At 55.5% G+C, this 14400-nt stretch overlaps 6 protein-coding genes across 6 annotated transcripts; 3 read left to right on the top strand and 3 right to left on the bottom strand.

Moving 5' to 3' along the window:
* Positions 1-435: 435 nt before the first annotated feature.
* STEHIDRAFT_164393 (uncharacterized protein) lies at positions 436-5725 on the bottom strand (the record flags this gene model as incomplete). The annotated part of the gene is made up of 10 exons (XM_007298550.1): positions 436-3718; positions 3784-3815; positions 3886-3956; positions 4015-4140; positions 4202-4534; positions 4600-5073; positions 5131-5184; positions 5248-5439; positions 5502-5609; positions 5672-5725. The coding sequence occupies 10 exons, from the start codon at positions 5723-5725 to the stop codon at positions 837-839; spliced, it is 4326 nt and encodes a 1441-aa protein (XP_007298612.1). The 3' UTR covers positions 436-836.
* Positions 5726-7017: 1292 nt separating this feature from the next.
* Positions 7018-8257, bottom strand: STEHIDRAFT_47637 (histone acetyltransferase; the record flags this gene model as incomplete). Its single annotated transcript, XM_007298001.1, has 8 exons — positions 7018-7133; positions 7189-7282; positions 7338-7402; positions 7463-7538; positions 7595-7684; positions 7741-7811; positions 7905-7996; positions 8076-8257. Coding segments are annotated over 8 exons (786 nt in total), but the record flags the coding sequence as incomplete, so codon positions are not given.
* A 422-nt stretch (positions 8258-8679) lies between these two features.
* On the top strand, positions 8680-9579 carry STEHIDRAFT_143500 (uncharacterized protein). The gene has a single exon (XM_007298549.1). It carries the CDS (start codon positions 9063-9065, stop codon positions 9330-9332), a length of 270 nt encoding a protein of 89 aa, XP_007298611.1. The 5' UTR covers positions 8680-9062; the 3' UTR covers positions 9333-9579.
* Positions 9580-10303: 724 nt separating this feature from the next.
* On the bottom strand, positions 10304-11320 carry STEHIDRAFT_117130 (uncharacterized protein). Its single transcript, XM_007298548.1, has 4 exons — positions 11296-11320; positions 10878-11237; positions 10679-10823; positions 10304-10620 (listed from the first exon to the last, which is right to left on the bottom strand). The coding sequence occupies exons 2-4, from the start codon at positions 11231-11233 to the stop codon at positions 10537-10539; spliced, it is 585 nt and encodes a 194-aa protein (XP_007298610.1). The 5' UTR covers positions 11234-11237; positions 11296-11320; the 3' UTR covers positions 10304-10536.
* A 213-nt stretch (positions 11321-11533) lies between these two features.
* Positions 11534-11919, top strand: STEHIDRAFT_106665 (uncharacterized protein; the record flags this gene model as incomplete). Its single annotated transcript, XM_007298547.1, has 2 exons — positions 11534-11718; positions 11778-11919. The coding sequence occupies 2 exons, from the start codon at positions 11534-11536 to the stop codon at positions 11917-11919; spliced, it is 327 nt and encodes a 108-aa protein (XP_007298609.1).
* A 628-nt stretch (positions 11920-12547) lies between these two features.
* Positions 12548-14072, top strand: STEHIDRAFT_48270 (Pkinase-domain-containing protein; the record flags this gene model as incomplete). The annotated part of the gene is made up of 4 exons (XM_007298044.1): positions 12548-13030; positions 13086-13418; positions 13476-13593; positions 13708-14072. The coding sequence occupies 4 exons, from the start codon at positions 12548-12550 to the stop codon at positions 14070-14072; spliced, it is 1299 nt and encodes a 432-aa protein (XP_007298106.1).
* Positions 14073-14400: the final 328 nt, after the last annotated feature.

Genomic DNA, 14400 nt, shown 5'->3' with positions numbered 1-14400 from the left:
TCATCTATCCTTCTTCAATCCGCTCCGAGAGGCAGTCAAGTTCCAAACGGGTTCCGGTACTCCCCCAACGATAGAATACACCACGTTCCATAGATCGTGGTAGCTCGCGACGTCTAATCTATCCTCTAACAGAAAAAGACGCTGGCACAGCAAGTCCACATATAGCGAATAACAGCGGGTTGCAATGGTCCCCTCGTAAGCATACGAATTCGTGCCGATATTTGACCATCCCCGATAGAAAGCGGGAAATTGATGAGAGTCTCGATGTATAACCATAACTGACATTAGAGCACTTGACGCGAACACGAGCTACGAGTCCGTGCACAGAAGGAGAACGCTAAGAAGCGGCTTCGATTCAAAGCGCAATTGAAGCACCAGGACAAGTCAAACAGGATCGGGACATCGTGCATCAATGTTCGGCTCAGGGCGGCAGATCAGAACAAATCGAGAGTACCAGAGGCTGAATGTGGACAGTGCATCCTAGACCAATGACTGCAATGTGAGTTGGCACGCAGGACCTTGTGAAGACGAGTCGCCCAATTTAGAGGGAGGGAGCGTATTACAAGTGAAGATCAAGGACAAGTGAGCGTCAACGATCACTGTTAGGAGAGTATAACAAGGTATCGCAGATAATGATGAGAGTTATGACCCAGAAAAGGTGGCGCCGATAGTCAGAGTCGAAACACTCTGGAGAAGATACACAGAGCTATACAGAACAAGAAATGATACCACGTTAGCATGGACGTCGAGCCGGATAGAAACACAGCGAAGAACACAGAAGAGCCGAAGAGGAGAGGCCTAGTAACCGATAGCAAACACTCGATCAAACCGCAGGGTCAGTCACACCCCGCCGCAATCGCAACCCCCACATCCAAAACCTCCTCTTCCTCTTCCTCCTCCTCCTCCTCAACCTTAACCTCCCTCGACACTCTCACCTCCGTTCCACCCACCCCTCCTCCCACAACACTCCCAAACCCATCCCCAGCCCCAAATCCATTCTCCCTCCTCCATAGTCCTGAATAACATCCCGGAACACCCATCGCTTCGTCCTCTTCCCCATTATCATTGAAAGAATCTCTGCCAACACCACTTCCGCGAGCACCGATGCCAGCCCCGCTTCTCCTGTGGGAAGCATTATAACCGATGCCCCTCCCCATCCTACGCACGCCGGCTCCCATACCCAGACTGCCTAAGCTTGCTACGAAGGCGGAAGACCGGACCCATCCTTCTCTCCTACTCTGGTCGACCTCGTTATCGGGCCTTGAGCCTGAGATGGTACCAGAACCAGAGACAGAGACAGAGCCAGCGCCGGGGTTAGAGCCAGGAGCAGCAGAAATAGTCGCAGAGCTCGCAGAAGACCTCAGCGAACCGCTAAGCCTAGTACGCAGAGAAGGTCGAGCACCGGGTCCAGTCCCAGAGAAAGTCGCAGCAGAGACTTTAGAGCCACCATGAGAATTCTGAGCCGTCGCGCCGGCGAGAGATGTCCTAGAACTCGAGTCTCCTCGACTGCTGATCTTCTTCAGTATCTTCTTCACGACGCCACCGCCACCGCCACCCGTATGGCCAGCCTCGATCCGAATGCTGCTATCCGCGTTGGCCGAACTTTGGCTTCGACCTCCGAGATGTGAGTCCTTCGAGGCTCTACCATAGATGGACCACGTTACCCTGGCGTTTCCACCAGCGCCGTCACGCGAGCCCGATGTGAGCCCCTCTTCATTCATCGTGGTCGGAGCCTCGAGCGAAAGCGCACTCCATCTGAACGTCTCGTCCGCCCTGATCCTTTCGTCCTGTCTCTTCTCAACCAGATATTCTCCAGGGTCGGGGGACCCGGGGGAAGCAAAGCGTGAACGTAAGGAGTCAAGGGTTCCGGAGGAAGCACGAGTCGTTAGGCGAGGGCGGTAGTGCGCGGAATGGCGTCTGTGATTGCGATAGTAGTATCCTATTTTGGGAGTGGCTTCGTCTTCATCGTCGTCAACAGCGAAGCGAGCATGGCGGGAACGAGTGGAAGAAGGTGCAGGCGGTTCTGCTTGAACGTCGTGTCCATGCCACGCGATCTCCGGCAATGAGATGTCGGAGTAGTTTCCGGGATTAGGATGCAACAGAGCATTCGAAGGTCCTGGTCTGCCCAGAGGGACAGATGCAGACCTCGGCCTCAAAACAGAGCCAGAGATCCTCCTGACGCCATCCTCACCAGAATCAACACAAACACCAGAACAAACACTCCCAGAAGCAGGCGTCCGAGGCTCGTCCAGTTCCTTCGATCCCCGGTCTCTTGCCTTCTTCCAACCTCCAGCGCCAGTCCTATCAACGCCTTCCGACTCGGACTCGGAAGCCAAAATGACCATAGTCTCCCTCCTCTTCTTCTTCAGCTTCTCCCGAAGTCGACTCATCGTGCCCGTCCTGGACATAGCGTAGAGCTCTTTATCCTGTTCCTGTGCAATCTGAACCTTCAAACGGTTCGCGTTTCTAGGCGTGATGGTATCGTCCTCGTCGAACGCGTACCTGTCCGCTTGAGAACCGACTCGAGCACGGTCGACGAGAATAGGGATGGGAAGGGCGAGCGCGCCAGTGATGCTCATGACGTCCTCACCGGGGACTTCGCCCTCGAGTCTGAAGCTGTCTTCGTCGGCTGCAGGGTAGACGCCGCCCTCGCCGAGAACCTGCTCCTCATCGTCGATCCAGACCCCAAACTCATCGACTCCCAACTCCTCAGACTCGGTCCCCCGCCCCGTCCGACTCCTGCTCGTCCTCGCACCAATAATTTCTCCAGGCTCACTTTCGTGAACGTAGGGATCCCGATCGCCAGTGTATAAGCTGTACGTCGACGAGATTCTTCTATCCCATTCGGTTGAGTCCATCGCCTTGGCAATGGACGAACCGTACCTTGCGTTCATCGACCCATCCCGCACAGATGATGGGGATATGGGTGAATGCGGTGAAGGATGGCTAGGTCGCGCGTCCACCTCGCGTCCGAAGGTCGTGTTTGTACTGTTAGAATGTCGGAGGGTGTGATAACTGACGTCCCCAGCGCCCTCACCATCACCGTCGTTAGAAACGAGCAAAGAAATGCTGCTAGCTCTGGACCTCGAGTGATGGATTTCTGGCAGGCTGGGAGGCGGGAAGGAGAAGCGTTGGTCACTGTTGCGGTAATAGTTCGTGCTGGATGAAGATGCGGAGGAGGATCGATTCGAGTATCCGTATCCTTGAGAGATCGCACGTAGAGTGGAGATGGCCTGGACAGTACCCGTGCTGTTGTCGTGTTCTTCTCCCCCATCCTCGTCCCCAGCGTCCTCCTCGAGGATCGGGGGATTTACATAGCTCGGGGAACGAGATATGGCGATGGACACAGGTCTCTCGAGTGCAAGAAGGGATAACCTTTGCGCGAACCCCAGCGTCGCAGTCTCCGCATGGTCGGTGTCGGGGCTGTGACTCAGGCTGTAGGAGTTGGGACGACTTGACCTTGGAGGACTATCGACCATGTAGCGGAGTCTAGGAGAGTTCTCGGAGCGAAGGGAGAACGCATCGAGAGTCGAGTCGGTATCAGTGTTGGTGTGCGTGGCCGGAGTCGCGTAGCAGGAGTTTTGTGAGTCGCGCTGTTGGCGATGCATAGAGTTCTGGAAGGAGACGGGTCGTTGGGTTGTGTCGAAAGGTGATGCGAGGGTGACGCGAGAACAGGGAGTGCCGGACAGCTGGGGTGTTTGAGCAGGTTCACTTGCGCCTACCAGGTGAGCAAAATGGTGTCAGAAGCGGTGAAAGAGAGTTTGTGCGAGGGAACAAACAGACTTTGTCCTTCAAGGACCACATAGTCCCAATCGCTATACATTGCCATTGGATGGTTTAGCTCAACTTATCAAACAGTAGCAACGTGAATAATGAGGGACGTACAGATCCGCGAAGAAAGGATGACTCTTGATCCCTTCGTAGTTAATCCTCTTCGCCGGGTTGCGTTCGAGACACTGATGTGAAAGAATCGTAAGTTTCTAACGTTGTAAAAGAACCCTATGGAAAATTTACTTTTTGGATTAGATCCTTTAATCCGGGCTCAATATCGGCCAGAGCATTGAACCGCAGATGTCCTCTGGTAATCCTCTGTCGCATCACCTCCGAGTCGAGCTGCTCGCCTTTACCCACGAGTGGATGCTAAGACTATAATCAGCCACCTTCACTGTATTGAGAGATAGATGAACGGTGAAATGCATACCTGTCCGGAGGCGAGCCATCCCAAAGCGACGCCATAAGCCCACCAATCCACCTCAACTCCATGCTCCCACCCAAGCAACATCTCCGGGGACTCTTCCCACTCCCGTTCGCCGTTGTCCTCTGATACTCTTTCGTCTTCCATGACAGAGACGACAGAGTTCCTCCAAGCGTTACGGGATTGTGTTGATTTCGCCTCGAGTTGCTGCTGAGTTAGGATGACCGAGCGTTCGAAACCGCCAATGACGGCGTGGCCTTCACTATTGATGAAAATGTGAGAGGGTCGAAGAGAACGATGGACGATGCCAAGCTTGTGAAGCGATGCGATGCCCTGGGCCTGTTTCATACCGACAAAGTCAGTTGCTCATGCAAGGCCGGAGTTCAAGAGTTCTGAGTACTCACAATTTCGCAAGCCCAGATTTTCATCTGCCATCTCTCCACCGCCGCCGTGTCAGCTTCCATCCCGTTCACGCACTCCAACAAATTGCCATACTCTGGCTTTTCGAAAACCATATTCAGCCCTCTCCCGTCCTCCCAGCAGGACTCCATAGTCTGTAGAAATTGAACCTGTCCTGTAGCCGACGCCGAGTTCAGAAGTTTGTAGCACGCGAGTTCGCGGCGAACAGAAGGCGATAGGGGATATTTGTGGGTGCGCGTGATGTGTGGGATCTGGTCGTTAGCAGATGTGGATGGTGTAAGGGTGGGCGTGGTTTCCGTTGAGGAGGGGAAGGTAGAGGAAGAGGTCGCGCTTGGTAGAATAGTGTTGTCGTTGGAGGTATCGCCGGTATCCGATGAGATAGTAGTCGAAGTAGTTAGTCCAACCATAGAAGATCGCGGACGTTTGGATTTGTGTTTCGCGGAGATAACCATGACCTCCTGTATAGGGCGCAGATGAGTATTGTCCTCGAGCATGGGCAGCAAGAAAGGTCAAACCTCAATCTCGTCATCATCCCAGTCTGAGTCAACATCGCGAATATCCGTCAGATTCTACAAGTTAAAAAAAGAGGTGGCATCAGTCAATTGAACGGATATGTCTGTGGCGGTACAGACCTCGACATAGTAGCTCGCATCTCCGCGAACCGAGACTGCGACGGAACATGGACGAGGCTTCGTCGGCTCTGGATCTGGACTCGGATAAACTGTGTCTGTGGGTGTGGCCAAACCGGTCTCGGTCGGGCTAGCGGACTCGTCCTTTGCCTGCTCTTGCTCGTCTTCATCGTCGAGAAACCCAAGAAACGATTCCTGCTCCGACTCGTCAGCTGGCGGGAAATTGAGGATGCCAAAAGGAAGATAACGATACGAACGGAAAACGGTGCAGTGTCAAACGTTTCGGGGTTGAGTAGTGGTGTGATAGAATATATGTGTCTTTTGATTTCTGATGGCGAGAGCGGAGGTGAAAGCAGAGCATTGATCTGCAGCGGGCGGGGTCAGTTACAAGGAACAACACGAGCAGGAGAAGGGTAAGGAAACTCACGCTCTCGGATCCAACAGAGCCAGAATGGCGTATGAGAGGGCGCGAGGCGGACATGCCACGAAAGGCGCGGCGAGGGATAGTCAAGGGGTTAGAGAGGAAGGTGGCGGCGCAACTGGCTTCGTTGGGCGGGACGCTGTCAATGCCAATGTTGACTTTTCAACATCGAAAACGCCAGGCTGGAGATCGGGATCTTGTGAAGCAACAGTTGATATTGTGATTCAGTCGAAGCGGGTTCCGGGGATGAAGTCCTTGCGGGCAACAATCGTCAAAGAAGTCCGATTGCAATGTTGAGAAGCCGCTTGTAAGGTACCAGTTTCATATCTCATAAGTACCCTACGCTGATAATCACCGAACAGAAAGCAACTATACTTGTAGTCGAACTGTCGTTGACTCGAGGAATTCGAAGAGATGCTCGTTCGGAATCAAACGCAAGAACACCGATGAACCGGAAGAAGACGCCGGCACTGCGGCTCCAAAGTCCGACAATTAGCCAAACCCCCGGTTCTTCCCACCTAGCGCCCATGCTCTGACTCACACTGTGTCTTCTTGCGACCCTTGTATAAGACCAAGAAAATAACTCATGATAATCGAGAACAAAACTCAAGACTTGGGAGATAGAGTACCGAACAGCTGTATCAAGAAAAAAAAAGGAAAGCAGGACAAAACAACCGAGTTTAGAATCACAGAAGCACATGCGCCAAATCCATACACTGCCTCTTCAACCCCTTCCTCCTCACCACAACCTCCACCATCTCCCTCGAAATCACCACCGTCTCCATCTCCATCTCCATCTCCTCTTCGCCCTCCCCTGTTTCCCGACTCTCCTGAAACTCCCTTCTAATCAACAGCCCACACTCATTCAACGCGAACGCCGCATCCTCCACCCTCAAATTCGTCGCCCTCGCCAGATCCCGCAACGAACATTTCACGAGCACGTGCGTCGTCGCGCTCCCGTCTACGTTCGCGGACGTTTCGAGCTGTTTCATCGTGTGCAGATCGATCGGTCCGTCTTGTTCGTCTTCGGCGGGCTGAAGTTGGCCGTCTACTTCTCCTCCCAGTGGGCCACCGACGGACGGAGAAGGCGGGATCGGGATCTCGCCATCCCAGCCCTTCGTCTTCCTCCTTTTAGGCAGCGGCGGTCCCGCGAACATCGAGTTCCCATTCACGTTCAACGCAAAGTTCGGAACGGGGGAAGATCCCGTGGAATCCTGCGATGGCGTGTAGTGCATATGCGACACCGATGACGAGGATGTTCCGTTTCCGTTGCCATAAGGTAAGGCCCGGTTGGTCACGGGAGGAGCGGTGATGAGGTGCGAGAGGTCTGTGGGGAGGACGGAGAGGAGACGTTGGAGGTAGCGGAGGAGGGTGGAGACCCAGTAAGTTAGGTAGCTTCGGAGGCCGAGGTCTGAGAGGGGACGTTCGGGTGTGCCCACACGGCCAGATCGCCGGGAGAGTTCGTAGCCTGGTCGTTGATTAGTACCGACTAGGTTATCGAGACGAGGAAGAGAAATACTGACTGAATTCGATCATGAGCATGCCGTAGCCTTTACGTTGGTACTGTGGAAAGACGACGATGCACGCTAGATTGTAGTCATCGTAAGACACTTTCTCCTGCGAACGAAGATGTCAGCATGTATCACGGGAAGAAACGGATGTAGATACGAACCTTTGAAAAGAAACCAAGGACGTGGTCTCTCTGAGAGTCCGCGTCCGTCAGGAGGTAGAACAAAACTGGGTCATCGCCACATCAGCTCAGTGCCCTTGCATGTGAGAACCACGAAAGGGGCGTACAGTTATCGCAGTCGAAGAACAGTGTCTTAATATCAATAAATAGCTTCCCGAAAAGCGACAGGTTCTGGCAGTAGAGCTAATCCAGCACCAAGTCAGCCGTGAACGAATAACGCTTAATCGGTAAAAACTAACCTTTTCCTTCGCACCATCGACCTCCCAAATAATATGCGCGCCTCTCTGGTACACCTTCTTTCCCGGCGGGTGATTGATATTGCACCTCCTCTACGATTCCGCGTCAGCATCAAACTTACAGACAAAAGTTCGTCGGAAGAACCCACCATATGACTCTCCCAACTTGTTCCTTCCGACATGTACTTGAAGCACCTATCGCACACCCAGAGCACGTTCCCTCCCTCCGCACCCCCCGTATTCTCCCTCATCAACCCACCAGCCAACAAATCGCTCGTCCGGCCATGCGAACGGAACGTCGTACGCGAGACACCAGCAATGCGGTTCGCGTCCGGTGGAGGATGAGAAGGTGCGGGCGTATGTTCCTCAGCTTCGGATTCGGTGAGGGGGTATGGAGAGAAGTACCTGGTGGGGCAAGACGAAGACGAAGTTACCGGTCCGTCAGCACTAGAAAGGAAAGAAAAATAGGGGAGAGAGAACTGACCAAGTCCTCATCTGATAATCCCCAAAATTCACTTTATCGAAATTTCTCCTGGCCGTGATGCGCCTATGATGTCTCAAATCATACTCCTCCTCTCCCAGCCTCTCCCTCTCTGTGACCAACACCTCTCCTCCCAGTCCAATCGCAACCGCCCCATCCACATCCGTATCGCCACCATCCGTCATCGTCATGCTCATATCGACGTCGTGGCCCCCGGGGTGGACGTCTTGTTGCATGGAAGGAAGGAGAGGTGGGATGGGCGGTGGGGATGACGAGGGTGCGATGTGACGTTTACGGTGGGAAGAGGTGGTGAGTGGCTGAGGAGGAGAGGAGGGGAGGATGTCGGGTTGGCCTATGGCTGGTGCTGGGGCTGGTGCGGTCGTGATGTCTTCTTCATCGGAATCGTATCCCTCCACTAAGCCCAAACCCAGTCCTGAGCTCCCGCCTTTCTTCGGCTGTCGAGCACCCTCCATCTTCTCCTCCGGTTCAAGTTCTGCACTAGTAGTAGGCCCCGCCTCCTCCACAGGTACAGGTTGAGCAGAACCCTCACCCCCTTCAGCATCCTCCTCCTCCTCTTCACTCCTCTTCCTCTTCTTCGACTTTGACTCCGACTCCCTGTTCTTGTGCTTGTACGTGAACCATCCATTTCCAGATTTCCTCTTCTTCTTCGAAGTCCCTCCCGAGGACTTTCCTTTACTCTTGGACTTTGTCGTCGTATCAGCCGTATCGACGGCGGTGGTGATTGGAGCGGCGGTTTCGATTTCGATTTCATTGTTGGTTGTCGGAGGAGAAGGCGGTGGAGGCATAGGCTCCGAAGTCGACACAATCGGACCTGATCCTGATCCTTGGACGAGCAGTGGCCCAGGCGACTTCGAACGCGAACCGTCGATATCCACATCCACGCTCACATCTTCGTCCACAAGCTCCTTCTCCTTCTCCGCGCCCATCCGATCTCCTTCTTCCTCTGTCGCCAAACGACGGGCTGGGTCGATGCCCATTGCAGCTGCAGATCCACGGGTAACTCTCCTTTCCCTCGCTCTCTCCCTTTCTCTCATCCTCGACTCTCGCGCCTTGTCTAACCCACCGGATCCCGAACCGGAACTGTCGCCCCCACCACCACCGCTTTCCACTTCCCTCTCCCGTGACCTCTCCTTGCCAGCATCTTCATCCACATACCCTCCCCTCTCCATCCCCATGTCCAATTCCTCATCGGCGTTCGAGCTCGCAGCAGCAGCCAACCTCGACGCATGCGTCCTATAGCTCTGCGGACTCGGATGCAAATACGAATGCTGGTGCCCCTGCGGTGGTCTCGGTATCGACACCGACATGGGTCCAGGCTTCGACACCGTCATCGGCGCAGGCTTTGAGAGCACGGTCGGAGTGTTGCTGTTGGAGGACGAAGAAGAGGTGCGAGCGGGCATGCGGGTGGAGGCGGACGCCATGTCGGCGAGGGTGTCGAGGCCTGACATTTGTTTGGCGTTGGAGTTGTTGGTGGCGTTGGTAGTGCTGTTGTTGGCGGGACTGGAGTTGGAGTTGGAGGCGGATGGGTTTCTGGCGTGTGAGTGCGAGTGCGAGGGGGAGGGATTGGAGGAAGAGGAGCCGTAGCCTGGTGTGTGCGTGGAGGATTGTTTGGGTTTGGGTTCATGTCAGGGGATGATATGTAGGTTGATTTGGATTTACGTGAAGATGGGAACGAGGAACAGTTCGATGAGCCACGGATGCATGACAGAAAGACAGGAGGGGACGCACGGTGATGATGGCTTCCACTCATAGCGGTCTAATGCGGTCAAGTAGCGGAATATGAACGCTCTTAGGGATCTGGTCAGATATCACCGTGCAAACGCGTTCGCCGTTCAAAGAATTGTTGACTAGACGGTGTGCCCAATTGACGCGAATTGAACGAGACGTGAACGCGACGGAGGCGCGTTCAGGACACGAAAGAGACTCGCGAGGACAAAGAAGTGGCTTTTTTGAGCGAAGAGTATAGGACCCAAGAAGCGAGCGCAAAAGTCCGCTGCAAAGGCGAGTGCGAAGCGAAGCTTTGAAAGTACGTAGAGTACAAGTAAGAGTGTCACTTGCAAGGGACGACCGACGCAAGATGCAGCAGTCGCGTCGTGCCGGCGACAGTCGCGTAAACGTCTCCGGCCAATAACGATGCTCATTCATCTTATCCAAAAGCCGCTCTTGCAAAGGCTGCTCACGAGAATTCTCACACTGCCGTCGATCTTTCCAGGGCGCAAAAGAAAGCATTCTTATGCAAATAAAGGAGTACATGCGAGCATGGAAGGCGTGCGATCTTATATCTTCGACGGCGAAACGGAGAGAAAGTGGCATGCAGCATATGTGGTAATCGTGTGAGTGCAGGCGGGCGATGGATACAGGAGAGCGGACGGGGACGACGACGCAAAGACCAGAGAGGAAGAAGAGGAGAATATGAAGATGGGAGGGTGGTGTGTGTTCATATTTACTCCTTGGCCTCCTCGTGCTCCACTGCGATGATCCCCTGCCTCTTCTCCAGAACACGGGCCGCACGACGCTCGCGGGCAGCCTATAGTGTGTGATGAGTTAGGGATGGGATGGAGAGCGATAGAAGAGAGGATGCATACCTTGTTCTTGACACGGCGAGCCTCCATCTGGTCGGTGAGGACCTTTGTCCGGCTCTTCTCGGCCTTGGCCTTGTGAATGTATTCCATGAGGACACGCTTGTTCTTGAAGACGTTACCCTTGGACTTCTGGTAGAGCGAGTGGTAGCTGATACAGCATAAGCCCGACGGGTTCCGAGATTCGTAAAGAGAAAGAACGCACAGATGCTTGTCGATTTTGCCAGCCTCTCTGTACTTCCTCAGCAACCGCCTGAGCACACGCTGTCTCCTCATCCAGAGCACCTTGGACGGCATCCTGGCCTCGTTCGTACCCTTTCGCTTTCCGACACCGGTGTGCCTGCCCTTGCGCTTAGCGGCGAGGAGCTCGAGGGTGCGGGCGCGGGAGTGGACATTTGTCTGCTTGGCAAGGATGTGACCGTCCTTGAAGAGCTTCTTGATGTGGGAGCGGGAGTTGGCATTGCCGATCTCGGCCTGCTCGTTGGGGTCGAGCCAGATTTTGCGCTTGCCGACGCCAGCGACGGAGGCGGCGAGCCTCTTTTGAGAGCGAAGGTTGACCATCGTGCTGCAGAAGTAAAGGGTCAGCCTAGGGAGATGGACGGTCAAGGGGATGGGGAGCGTACGGGGAGTCTTGAGGGGATGCGGTCGTCGATGGGGCAGACGAGCAGCAGCTAGTCTGACTGGCGGCGGGCGGATGCGTCTTACGTCAGCTCAGCCACCGCAAACCTTATTCGAGCAGCTGTATATCAGCAGGCGGGGTGGTGCCCGGGAGATTGGCCATCTGCGCTTTGACTCGCTTGACGCTCTGAAAAGACCTTTGGAAGCTTAGCTGCTCTTCGCGTAAGATGCAGAACGTCACAGATGGCCGCGGTTGCGAGCGGTTACAAGATACAGCAGCGGGTGGGAAGCACGATACGGGGGACGATACGCAAAAAAGACGCGTCCGCTGCTGGGAACGTGCATCGGCCGTGGAGGGCAGCTGAGACGCCTCTGGCTGACTGTCAAGCCTCGAGTGGCGTCGCGGCGGGTGGCGCGTGGCTCGTTAGGTAAGCATCTCGGGCCTTGAAGAGAGCGAGCGGCGAGCGTCTGTACTTGGTCTCCTCAGCGTCGTCGACAGCCAGCTGGCCATCCTTGTCCCCGTCGACGCCATCCGCCCCGGCCCCGGCGAGAGCCCTGAGGGTGTTCGCCTCATCCATCGCGCGTTCTGCACTCCGCCCCACGCCGCCGCCTACCGCTCGCCACGATGATGATATCCCAATAGACACAACGAATCCCGACGAGCTCCACCCGTGCTCAACGCCTTGCGACTGCCTTGACTTTGACTTACTCATCCACATCGATCTCTCATCCTCGACCCCCTTCTTCTCTCCGCCACCAGCTCCGACAAATCTCTCCTCTTCGCTTTGAACTCCGCCACTCACACCCAGCAGCTCTCCCATGGCCGTCACCGACGCTGCCCCCGACGCCGCCCAGGCCACCACTGACGACGGCCAGGACGGTTCGGACAAGCCTCCCCATGGCCTCCCCAACAACACCCACAGCGCCCGCCAGAACGGCACAGCAGCCACCGCCGCTTCCGCAACGACGCCCACCCAGGGCCCTCCCAAGCACTCTGCCTCTCCCCGCGCCCACGACTTTGCTCAGTCTCCTCCTCCCCAACGCCCGCACAATGCCGAGCACAGTTCGATCCCCCTCCCGCCTCCAGACGCACACGCTCACCCAAAGCAGCCGGGCACAACCGTCCGCGATCTCCAGCGCCTCGTCCTCCCGCCCCAGCCCATGGCCACAGCAAACAACGGTGCCGGCTCAGCCCCGGAGTCGATGACGCCCTCGCCCGCAGAGTCCCCCTCGCCGTCCGAGAACGGTACATGGAGCATGCCCTCCACTCGTCCTCCCAGCCAGGCTCCGAGCCGAGCACCGAGTGTCTCCGGATCCAGGCCCGACATCTCTGCCATCCGCTCTCCCCCTCATCTCGTAGCCGCTTCCGTCACGAAGGCCTTCTCAAAGAAGGACAAGAACAGCGCTCCTTCCACACCCGTCGTCGAGCATTCCCCCGGTCCACGCTCCAAGGGCCCCCCGTCGATCAACTCGGACACCGGGGGACACAAGTTCACCCTCAAGGAGCTGCTTGCTAACGGCCCCAAGCTCACTCGCAAGGGCTCTGCCCGCTCGGCCAGCAGCAAGAAGTCCGATTCCGAGGGCGGTGGAGGCAAGTCCACCGCGGGTGGCGAGAGCACGCAGAGTCTGTTGAAGAAGTATGGCACTTGCGAGCGGGTGGCGATCGGGAAGGGCGCCACTTCCGTCGTCCGCCTCGCTCACAAGTGGGACCGAACAGAAGAGAAACTTTACGCTGTAAAGGTCCGTCTCTCTCCCTTCTCGTAGCTCGTGTTTCGTTGCTGACGAAGATCTGCAGGAGTTCCGGAAAAGAAGAAAAAATGAAACAGAAAAAGAATACGTCAAGAAACTGACTGCCGAGTTCTGTATATCGTCCACCCTCCACCACATCAACATCGTCGAGACAGTCGACCTCGTCCAGGACGAGCAACAACATTGGTGCGAAGTCATGGAGTTCTGTCCCGGTGGAGACCTCTACGCCGCCATCAAGAAGGGCCACATGTCACCGAGCGAGATCGAGTGTTGTTTCAAGCAAATCCTCTGCGGTGTCCACTATCTTCACAGTCAGGGCGTCGCCCACCGTGATATCAAGCCAGAGAATCTGTTCTTCGACACCAAGGGCCATCTCAAGGTACGCATCTCACTCCATTTAAAAATACGTGCTGACTGAGCCGTCGTCCGCTTCCAGATCGGCGACTACGGCGCCTCGACGGTGTACCGTCTGCCATGGGAGGCGACCATCCACATGTCGACAGGCTTGTGTGGTAGCGAGCCCTACATTGCGCCCGAGCAGTTCCTAGGCAAACGTAAGCCGAGTGCGCCATTCATCCTGGCATGCACCTAATTCTGTTTTGCTTTCTTTTCCTTCTGCTCCTGGGTTCCCTCCCGGAACTCCTTTCGATCTTTGCTCGCTCATGCAGCGTACGACGCCCGCCTAGTCGACATCTGGGCCGTCGGCATCGTCTATTACTGCCTGCACTTCCAAGAGCTCCCCTGGCGCGTCGCGCAGACCTCCGATCAGCTCTACGCCTCCTACACCGCCGCGTGCGCCAATCCGGCACAGTCGGCCTGCCCGCCCACGATCAATAACCTCTCGCCGCGTTCGTGCAGAAGCCTGATCAGGAGAATGCTCGAACCGGACCCGAAGCAGAGGGGCCTGATCGAGGAGTGCATCAAGCACCCCTGGGTGGAGGGCATCGAGGTCTGCCATACGGTGAATAAACCGAGTCATGTGCATGTGTATGCGCAGGCGATGGCGCAGGCACAGGTCGCGGTGCTTCCGTAGAGGATTAATGTGCTTTGTGGATGTGCGTGCGCCGGACGGTGGTAGTAGTCTAGTGTTTTCTTGAGTCGTATCTTTACTCGGTTTCGTTCTCTCATCTTTACTTTCCTCTCTCCTGCTTAGTTTTACTTTGCGACGCTTTTAGTCTTACATACGGGCCCTTAGTAGTGACATAGTTCTACAGTTTTTTAGTCGTTTACTTTCAATCCCTCTTCGTCTCCTTCTCCTGCTGCATGTGTCTCACTCGGATCGTGCATCCATATCCCATATCACGCATCCGTATCACCCACCCCCTTTGTCGTCGTCGTTGATGTGTCAGTGTCGTAAGTAG

This window comes from Stereum hirsutum (genome assembly GCF_000264905.1).
Source record: "Stereum hirsutum FP-91666 SS1 unplaced genomic scaffold STEHIscaffold_1, whole genome shotgun sequence".
NCBI lineage: Eukaryota > Fungi > Basidiomycota > Agaricomycetes > Russulales > Stereaceae > Stereum > Stereum hirsutum.
Note: the sequence above shows the minus strand (reverse complement) of the source record. Positions and strands in the feature narration are given on the sequence as shown.

Bases quoted from the DNA above. Each gene is read 5' to 3' on its own strand.
- STEHIDRAFT_143500 (XM_007298549.1), top strand. From the start codon at position 9,063: ATGCCCATTGCAGCTGCAGATCCACGGGTAACTCTCCTTTCCCTCGCT.
- STEHIDRAFT_117130 (XM_007298548.1), bottom strand. From the start codon at position 11,233: ATGGTCAACCTTCGCTCTCAAAAGAGGCTCGCCGCCTCCGTCGCTGGC. The intron at 10,824-10,877 runs GTGCGTTCTTTC...ATGCTGTATCAG, and splicing joins GGCAAAATCGACAAGCATCT to CTACCACTCGCTCTACCAGA. The intron at 10,621-10,678 runs GTATGCATCCTC...CACACACTATAG, and splicing joins CTCGCCGTGTCAAGAACAAG to GCTGCCCGCGAGCGTCGTGC.